Source organism: Erpetoichthys calabaricus, chromosome 10 (genome assembly GCF_900747795.2).
Source record: "Erpetoichthys calabaricus chromosome 10, fErpCal1.3, whole genome shotgun sequence".
NCBI lineage: Eukaryota > Metazoa > Chordata > Cladistia > Polypteriformes > Polypteridae > Erpetoichthys > Erpetoichthys calabaricus.
The window spans coordinates 138737269-138747901 of NC_041403.2; the positions used below are offsets into that span (position 1 = coordinate 138737269).

A 10633-nucleotide genomic window follows, 5' to 3' on the forward strand; every position below is an offset into this window, starting at 1 on the left:
TGAATGAGCCATTGGGTGTATAGTCGATGGTAGACTAGGATACTCTATGTTACATTCATTTTTCTTGTTATATCCTGAAGTTTTCGCAATACAAAAGTAACAGTCACTGAAATGATCTCCTGGCTCTCGCCAAACCATAGGTATACCAAATGACATCTTATCACGTGTTCCCTTTGTCCACATCCGTAAACCCTCAACACACTGTTTGCACACCTTATGAGGGGCCCAAGACTTATTTTGATCACCAAGTTTAACTTTGAAATATGCCAAATAGGCTTGCTCTACAAATGTGCTGATGTTCGCCCTTTGACTGGAAATGGTGAAACTGCCACAGATATAACAAAATGTATTAGGGTTGTTTAGGCACTTACGATGAGAAACAGCAGAGCCAGACATGATCTGAAAGAAAGGAAATACATGTGTAAGTAGAAAAATAGATTTTGCTTATTCACTACGTAGAACAGCACACAACCTCTGACCACACTGTCTTGGGTGTAAATGAATAGCCTATACAAATCCACGCTACAGTAATCGCACTAATATAAATGGTAGAGAAAAAACCTGACATGATAGAAGAAAACTAACCGCACTTTCAGAATCAGCATACCTATTTTAGTGTAAATAAGCTTAAAAATTGAAGTCAACAAAAAATTTGTTCAAAATTGTTCCCCAGTGAATGGATGGAGAACATCAGTGGATGGGTGTCTTGGCTGGAATGATTAGTGTCTCCTTTCTCAGTCAGGTAGATATATAGGAAGAACAGGTGATTACTGCCTTCTGGGGCCATTTGGTGAAGATGCATCTGGAGTTTGGGGGTCTGAGATGCCCTCTACAGGCCACACTTTCTAGGAACCCTACTATACATTAAAAGGTTCTGTTTTGTCAAGAAGGGTCTAACTGTGGCCTGCAATACCTATGACATAGGTCAGGTAGTGCTCACAACATCAGTCACAAAACTCCTTTTGACTGAGATAACCCTAAAACAACCCTAATGTTAACCATAGTGTAATGGGGCCCTAATGTTAACCATAGTCTAATGCGATGGGTGTTTCATGACTGACGTTGAGGGCGTTTCGTGATGTTGGGGCATTACATGACTGACCTCATAGGTACTGCAGTCTGCAATTACACTCTGTTAGTTTTGCCCACATATTTAGAATTATTTCAAAGCTCCAAGAACCAATTTTACATTCAAATAACACTTTCCAGAATGAAATGTTTCTTTGTCAAGCAATGCTTCACACATCTCCATAAAGAGCCGTTAAAGAAGCAGTATTATTAAGGGTGTACAGGACAGAGTAAACAGAATTGCTGATTTCTGCTGCCGAATATTAACACAAAATGATCTGCAAAAGTTGTATTGGTCAGATTCATCAGCACAGCAAAGGAATGTTTATGTTATTTACATAATGTGAGCCATGGAGTCATGTTAGTAATGTCACAAGGGCCTGAATGCATTGAAAGGAGGTGTCTCAACATTGCTGTCATTTTTTTGCGAAGTGTGCACACTTAACTACTTTCAATTTACCTTGAAAGTCAGATGTCGGACCTGGGAACGACACCTAAGTTGATCGCATTCTGTATTCCAAAAATCCAATATGGGCCCTTTCAGGAAAACCTGCTTTAGCAGTTGATAACAGTGCATTAATGGTGTGTTTGCAAATCCTAGCAACATGTCCAAGCATAGAAACTGGACAGTACTGTGTGTACGACTGTTTTAATGAAACACCAATAGGCAGAAGTGCTAATAAACAGTATAAAACTACAGCTTTCAATAAAGTTTGTGGTGCATGTCACCATTTTGGATTGACGTCATAATCTGAAGTCGGACAAATTCAGACCTGACAGACCAGCCCTGAGTTTCCAAGTTCGAAATCTAACTTTGTAAATTTGTGACTTTTAAACTATTTAAAATTTTATGTTGTTGTTAAAATATTCTCATTGAAAGTCATTGGCTTCCATTTAATTTTTTTCAATGGCTAAAGGTGGACTGGAACTGCTCCCGTTAGGGGTTGCCACAGTGGATCATCTTGTTCCATATCATTCTGTCCTCTGCATCTTGTTCTGTTACACCCATCACCTGGATGTCCTCTCTCACCACATCCATAAACCTTCTCTTAGGTCTTCCTCTTTTCCTCTTCCCTGGCAGCTCTATTCTTAACATACTTTTCCCAATATACCCAGAATCTTTCCTCTGCACATGTCCAAACCATTGCAATCTCGTCTCTCTGACTTTGTCTCCCAACCGTCTAACCTGAGCAGACCCTCTAATGTCCTCATTTCTAATCCTGTCCATCTTTATCACACCCAGTGCAAATCTTAGCATCTTTAACTCTGCCACCTCAAGCTCTGTCCTCTGCATATAACATAGCTGGTCTCACTACCGTCCTGTAGACCTTCCCTTTCACTCTTGTTGATATCCGTCTGTCACAAATCACTCCTGACACTCTTCTCCACCCATTCCACCCTGCCTGCACTCTCTTTTTCACCTCTCTTCCACAATCCCCATTACTCTGTACTGTTGATCCCAATTATTTAAACTCATCCACCTTCGCCAACTCTACTCCCTCCATCCTGACCATTCCACTGACCTCCCCCTCATTTACACACATGTATTCTGTCTTCTTCCTACTGACCTTCATTCCTCTCCAATCTAGAGCATATCTCCACCTCTCCAGGGTCTCCTCAACCTTCTCCCTACTATTGCTACAGATCACAATGTCATCAGCAAACATCATAGTCCACAGGGACTCCTGTCTAATCTTGTCTATCAACCTGTCCATCACCATTGCAAATAAGAAAGGGCTCAGAGCCAATCCCTGATGTAATCCCACCTTCACCTTGAATGCATCCATCACTCCTACCGCAGACCTCACCATGGTCACACTTCCCTCCTACATATCCTGTACAATTCTTATGTACTTCTCTATATGAAGAATTATACATATTATACAAATAATATCAATATTTTGAATCGTTTATGGTTTTGTTTGTGGTCTATTCATTTAGTGCATTTCTGTGACAATTTGTTAAATTGGTGTTAGAGAGATTAAGAGAGGAGAGTATTGAAGATAGTTCTGTATGCTCTGTGCACTAAAAAGGTAAAGTAAAACAAAGCAGAGGACCTACTAAGTGCTGTTAGTTTGTTGATCTTTTCTTTAAAGACCATATACTTATGTAACAAGGTTTCTTTTCAAAGGTGGATGGAATCCCTTTCAGCAACAAAGAAAGAGTGGATGGAGGCAGAATTCTGTTTCAAAAGAACTGTATTCATTGCAGTTGCTAGTACACACTCTTTAACAGCATTTATGGTTATTTACTGACTAGTCTTGTCCCATGTAGAACTATTGCTTGACCAAGCACCATTTCACTCTGGGAAAGGTTATTTGCGAAAGAAAGAAAGAAAGAAAGAAAGAAAGAAAGAAAGAAAGAAAGAAAGAAAGAAAGAAAGAAAGAAAGAAAGAAAGAAAGAAAGAAAGAAAGAAAGAAAGAAAGAAAGAAAGAAAGAAAGAAAGAAAGGATATTTCTGGAACCTTCATATAGAGGGTATTTTGGGAACCAATAATGGTCCCCTTATGACATTGCTCTTATGGCATTGAATGCAAGGCAGAAACAAATCAAAACATAAAGATTTGTGAAACAATTTAATTTGTTTCTTTTCCATGAATGTGCTGTGGAATTTCAAGGTTAAGTTTTCTTTTCCATTTGTAAAGCTTTGTTGAAGACACCTTGATTTTGTTAAGATTATGTCATCCTCATATTTGCACTGAGTTGTTACCTGGTGCTCCAGTTTCCTCCCACATGCCAAAATCTGCAGATTAGCTTCACTATCAATTTTAAATTAGCCCATTTTAAGTGAATGTGTACTACAATGGGCTGATACCCTGCTCTGGCTTCTTTACTGCCTGATATCCTTTAGGATCTTGCTTCTCTTGCTCCTAATTTAGAATAAGTAGCTTAGGAGAAAAAGTGTCATTTTTTGCAAACTTACCCAAAACATATTGGAATATATGCAAATTTCATTTAACAATGTCAGAGAGTTAAAAATGGAACACAAAACACAGCATGTTTTAACCATTTAATGAACTAGGGGGCTTTGCCCCCAGCTTGCATCGCTCTCCAAACCCCCCGCCCTGCGCTACACGCCAGCCACTTTGCGTCTCTGCCGCTTGCATATGTGGATTTCACTTTCACCAAACAACAAATCTTTTAATTCTCACGGATACGCCTTTTCATCGGGAAGAAACACTATTTTTCTCTGATGGCAACACGAATTAGATGATCTACAAGTCTCTGACTTAAAGTTTAAATCCGAACAATATATTCGATCTCTTTTCACTGTTCCGTTATTTCATCCATCCATCCATCCATTTTCCAACCCGCTGAATCCAAACACAGGGTCACGGGGGTCTGCTGGAGCCAATCCCAGCCAACACAGGGCACAAGGCAGGGAACCAATCCCGGGCAGGGTGCCAACCCACCGGCCTTGTTAAATCTCTTGGCACAAAGTCTCGTCTCGCAGGACTTCAAAGTATCTCTCTGAAAAAGTCACGTCTCGTCCCAGGATTTTTTATTATAATAAAGAGATGTCTGTTGGAGCTGATTCAGGGGATATTTGAAGTGATTTCTGCATAATAATAATAATAATAGTTCATTACATTTATATTGCGCTTTTCTTAGTACTCAAATAATGGCAGATGCTCAGCTATCGCGCAGTGTCCATTTGTTTCCCATTACCTGGCCTCTCGTTTTCACAGGTGACGGGTCTGAAGTTGGGCATGGCGGGTTGAAGTGGCTGTTCCTAACTGCGCCCTTCGCCTGCATCTGAACTATAGCCAGCTAAGCACCTCTTGCTTCCTCTCACATATCCTAGGAGATCTCGAATGCTTAACTTTATAAATACTACTTTCTATAATTGAGCATTGCTAGTCTGAATATAGACTTTTTTTTTCATTCTAATATAATAAACATAAAGTTCCCTAACCCTTAAGTGACCGCATCACTTTCTACTCGTGCACGCATACATCCTCCATGAATCGACCTGGCGTCCATCTTACACACCGGACCCCTTTCTTACATCCGCTCTACACAGGCTTAAATCAAAGTGGGCTACAGTCTGTTTTAGGGTAAAATGCGTTGTACAACACTACTGAAACAGCACAAGCTTCACACAAAAAGCCATCTGACTGCAAAGAGCCGTCAGATTGCAGTAATTGTACCCGCCGACCGCAGCAGCTGGGAGAATAATCAAAGTTTGCATTCACAAGCCAGCGGAGAAGGGACTTCGATAATTGAGATAATAACACTCTGTGAATTGCAGCCTTTCAACCAAATTGGCCCCATTATTACAAAGACACCTTTGAACGCTGCTTCTCTGGGGTCAGGGGCGCTTTACAGATTTGCTAGTCATTTTTCTGCCTCGTCTAAATCTTAAAGATATTATCAAGATTCTGAGGAAAAAAGTGATGAGGCCTGTCTTCCGTTGAAAAGCAACCCTTTAAGGAAATCCCCGCTGGGGCAGGGCTCCTGGGTGCAGAACTATCACAGCTTTCCTCTCCTATTTGGCACATCCACCTGATTCAGCGATCACTTGCAGAATTTACAGACATTCGTTTCAGTTTAGCACCAGCTGCCTTCATCTCTTTATAGCCTACTGTATGTTATTCCTGTTCGGGCACATATTCTGGCGTTAATGTTCTCTCCTCTAATTTGGAATATAAGCGAGCTATGAAACGGATGGACGTTCTGTAGTGATTGGGTACATTCGAGCAGTTCGGGTGGTTCTGAGGGTAAAAGGCGTTTTGGTGAAATTAAAGTGGTGTTGCTGCATTAACATTTGATTTTGTGTCCATCTGAGATACTGGGAGTTGACTTTTGGATAGATAATTCTACATCTTTAGGGAGGCACTGACTGATATTTATCATTGACCTTGATGTTGTGGAGTTATCTTTGCGGCATCACAGTTCCAGAGATGCCGGTTCAAATCCCTTGTTGCCCCCGTTTTTGATCACGCCCACGCTATTACAAGTTTTTCTCTCAACATAACATAACATCTGAATTTTGCTGAATGGCGACACTAACATATCCCAATATGCGGAGTGACGCGTGCCCTGTCTATGGTTGCTTCTTGCCGGGTCCAGTAAATACATGTGTCATTAACACCCATTTATTTTGGCTGCTTCATCCTCCGAAATACCGACTCTTCGTAACACCATAATTGATAAACGAGGTCGAGAACATGTAAAGATTTGATATTTTTGATCCGCTTCGAGGATTTTTGGGTTACAGAAGCAAAATGAAAATCAAACCGTGCGTTCCGCCTCAAATACACGCGCATGCAGATCTACACCCCTCTTGTGGCCAAGACCTGTTATTGCACATACTTACAAGAGGTTGTCGGGACTTCTGCTGCTGCATTCTCTTTATTCATTCAGTTCAGATCCATTCATGCATTTACAACAAGCAGCCATAACACAATTACTAAACATCATTTTTAATACTTTTAGTTATAGCCGGAACCATTATGTACAATATTGGGCACAAGGGAGTTTTGGGCGGCAGGATCCCAAAATCGTCACAGGTGTCCTTTCAGCATTTCGTTCTCAGCTTGGATGGAGTGCCAGTTCAAGACGTATTGAACATGAAACACGAAGTTAAGAGACAGAAGTGCTTTTAATGACCCTTGTGTATCCAGCATGCTTATGCTGACTCTTCTAAGCTGTAAATCAACTTTAATGTCCTGTGTGTGTGTGTGTGTGTGCGTGTGCGTGTGTGTGTGTGTGTGTATATATATATATATATATATATATATATATATATATATATATATATATATATATATTGTAGCAGTAGAGGCCTCTATCGACCTCTTGAACCCTCAGGTACTACGCCAAACACCAGGTAAAAGTCCAAGACGTTTATTTTATAATAATATTGTGCACTAAGCACCCTCCACTCCACACTACACATACAATACTCAATGAATCTGTCACAATACACAATGCTCAATCCTCCTCTCCCAGACACTTAGCCACCCTTCCTCCCAGCTCAGCTCTGTGTTCTGGTCTCTCCCAGTCCTTTATATAGTCCGTGACCCGGAAGCGTTTCTCTCTCTCTGTCCATGTGACCGTGAACACTTCCGGGTCGGATAAAAGCTCCTTTTCTTCAACCTGGAAGCACGTCGTTTCTACTGTTCATGTGACCAGGACGTACTTCCAGGTTATAGGGCATGTAGCACTCCCCAAGCCTCCCTACAGCAGCTCCTGGTGGTCCCCATGGTATCCAGCAGGACTGTTTATAAAAACTACAAGGTCCATAAGGCCCTGCTGGAATTCAGGGAACTTCCATGCTGCTGGGAGGGCTCCATCTGGCGGCTTGGAGGTGTGGGCCGGAATATTTGGCCGGCCATCCATCACAATATATATATATATATATATATTGTGACGGATTAGAGGGTCTCCGTTACCCCTTGAACCCTCAGACTAGACGTCAGACTCCAGGTAAAAGTCCAAATATAATATTTATTAATATAAATAAGTGCACAAAGCACTCTCCTCTCCACAATACTCAATAATAATAACAATAAACAATAATCCTCCACTCTCCCAGACACTTCGCCACCCTTCCTCCCAGCTCAGCTCAAATGTCTGGGCTTCCCAGAGTCCTTTTATAGCCCCTGACCCGGAAGTGGCTCCAAGCCAAACCCACAAGTCCGTTTTCCTTCCGGGTCAGGGCAAACAGTCCTTTTCTTCATCCCGGGAGCACATCGCTTCTTCCAGTCACGTGACTGAGATGCACTCCCGGGTTATAGGGCATGCCAGAGCCCACTAGCCCTCCTACAGCGACTCCTGGCGGCCCCCAAGGTATCCAGCAGGGCTGTGTCACAACACTACAAAGTCCATGAGGCCCTGCTGGAACTCGGGGCACAAATATGCTGTCCGGAGGGCTCCTCCTAGCGGCCTGGGGGTGACGACCGGAGTCCATAGCCGGTCGTCTGTCACAATATATATATATATATATATATATATATATATATATATATATATATATATATATATATATATATATATATATATATATACATTAGAACCTCGGTTAGAGAATGCCTTTGATAACGAACAATTCGGATAACGACCAAAAATTTCACTAAAAATTTGCCTCCGATAGCGAACAAAATTTCGGATAGCGAACAGATTGCTACGTCATGCACACGCGACGCACACGCGACCAGCGGACAGCGGCCAGCTTCCCATCTTCCTTTGCGCTCGAGACACGGTTACGAACAGACGTTCATTATCTTTATCGGTGTGCATCCTTCTTATTTAGTGATTTGGTTGCTTTATTTAATAATATAGCCCTCAATCATGGCTCCAAAGAAGATTAAGAGAGCTGGTAGCAGTGCAGTAATAAGGCAGCGGCCAACAATTGAATTGAAAAAAGAAATTATTGCCAAGTATGAACGAGGCATGCGTGTGTCGGATATCGCAAGAGAATACAGCAAGTCAAAGTCGAAAATCTCGACGATTTTAAAGAAAAAGGAGCAGCTTAAAGAAGCTAATGTGTCAAAAGGAGTGAGTATTATAACAAAGCAAAGGCCTCAAATAATAGACGAAGTAGAAAAGTTGTTGCTTGTGTATATAAATGAAAAACAGTTAGAAGGTGCTAGCATCAGTGAGGCATTCATTAGTGAGAAGGCGCTGCAAATCTACGAAAATTTGAAGAAGAAAACCCCAGAGACAAGTGCTTTGAGTGATTTTGTTTTCAAAGCCAGTCAAGGCTGGTTTGAAAAATTTAAGCACAGAACAGGCATCCACAGCGTCATAAGGCATGGGGAAGCAGCTAGTTCCGACAAGGCAGGGGCCGAGAAGTTCATCCTCGAATTCAAAAAAATCATAGAAGAAGAAAGTTACATCCCGCAACAGGTATTTAATGCGGATGAAACAGGCCTGTTTTGGAAGAAGATGCCGAATAAAACGTACATAACGAAGGAAGAGAAAGCATTGTCAGGGCACAAGCCTATGAAAGATAGGCTAACTCTTCTATTGTGCGGTAACGCCAGTGGGGATTTTAAGCTGAAGCCGCTGTTAGTCTACCATTCAGACAATCCAAGAGTATTTAAGAAGCATAATGTAATAAAACAGAAATTGCCTGTTATGTGGAGGTCTAATTCTAAGGCCTGGGTGACCCGCCAATTTTTTGTTGAGTGGGTGACCGAAGTTTTTGCCCCGGCTGTGAAAGAATACCTAGAGAAGAACAACCTTCCCCTCAAATGCCTTCTCCTGCTGGATAATGCTCCAGCACATCCTCCAAACATCGACGAGTACTTAGAAGAAGAGTTCGACTTTATTCAAGTTCGTTATCTGCCACCGAACACAACCCCTTTGCTGCAGCCCATGGATCAACAGATCATTTCAAACTTAAAGAAATTGTACACGAAAGCCTTATTCAGAAAGTGCTTCGATATAACGAACGATACCAACTTAACTCTGAAGGAATTTTGGAAGAATCATTTCAACATTTTGAATTGTGTTCATCTTATTGATAATGCATGGAACCAAGTGACCTACCGTACTATGAATGCAGGATGGAGGAAACTCTGGCCAGACTGTGTTCCAGAGCGAGATTTTGAAGGATTCGAACCAGAAATTGTTCATGAAATTGTTTCCCTGGGCCAAAACATGGGGTTGGAGGTGGATAATAACGATGTTGAAGAACTTGTGGAGGAGCACAGTAATGAACTCACTACTGAAGAGTTGCAGCACCTTCAGGCTGAGCAAGAAAAGAATTTGGCTGAGGATATGTCTTCGGAGGGGGAAGAGGAAGGGAAGGAGGAAGTCCCAAGTTCAGTGATTAAAGAAATGTGTGCTAAGTGGGGGGAATTGCAATTGTTTGTAGAAAAATCTTTCCCAAACAGTGCGGTAGGCAGTAGGAGCCTGAACATGTTCAATGATAATGTGATGTCGTATTATCGAAAAGTGCTACAAAAAAGGCAGAAGCAACAGACACTGGACAAGTTTTTTTCTTCAATCTCAAAGCGACAGAGGACATCCCCCGATGTTCTCACGGAGGGGGATTCCCCCTCTAAGCAGTAATTCTACCCCTTCCTCCCCACACCTCCATAAAAAAAAAGCATAAAAATAAAAAAAAGTGTTTTGTAAATTAGTTTCGTAAAATTAAGTTATGTACAGTAAACAGTAAAATGTGTTTACGTATTAAAGTTACCCAGTGCTATTGTTTTCTGCCATATGTAGCGTATCTGTCATATGCCCTCCCTCCTCTGCCGTGACCCTCTCTCCTCTGCCGTGACCCTCCCTTTGCTGTCGTAATCGCCTCACTAGAAAGGTAAGATTCCACATTTTTTTTATTTATTCCATGCTGTAGTGTCATTTCTTTAGTTTTTAGTTACAGAATTATGTTATGTGCTTATTCATAATGATTTTGTTCCTACACATTGCATTTTCAGTCGGTCATAGCCAAGCCTACCAATGCTACATGTCAGTCAAAACAATAAGTTTTCCTATGTTTTCTTATGTTTAAATGCTTTCTTTAATGTTTTTATTTTTATTTAACATCATTTGTACTGTATTATAACTGTTCCCATTTAAAAAACATACCTATATAGCCTGTAACTTT

The 10633-nt window shown here is 41.3% G+C and overlaps 1 protein-coding gene across 1 annotated transcript; it reads left to right on the forward strand.

Moving 5' to 3' along the window:
• Window positions 1-8364: 8364 nt before the first annotated feature.
• LOC114658442 (tigger transposable element-derived protein 1-like) lies at window positions 8365-10092 on the forward strand. Its single transcript, XM_028810512.1, has one exon. The coding sequence runs from the start codon at window positions 8365-8367 to the stop codon at window positions 10090-10092; it is 1728 nt and encodes a 575-aa protein (XP_028666345.1).
• Window positions 10093-10633: the final 541 nt, after the last annotated feature.

What these genes read in the sequence shown, in the direction of transcription:
- LOC114658442 (XM_028810512.1), top strand. Translation starts at nt 8,365, where the DNA reads ATGGCTCCAAAGAAGATTAAGAGAGCTGGTAGCAGTGCAGTAATAAGG.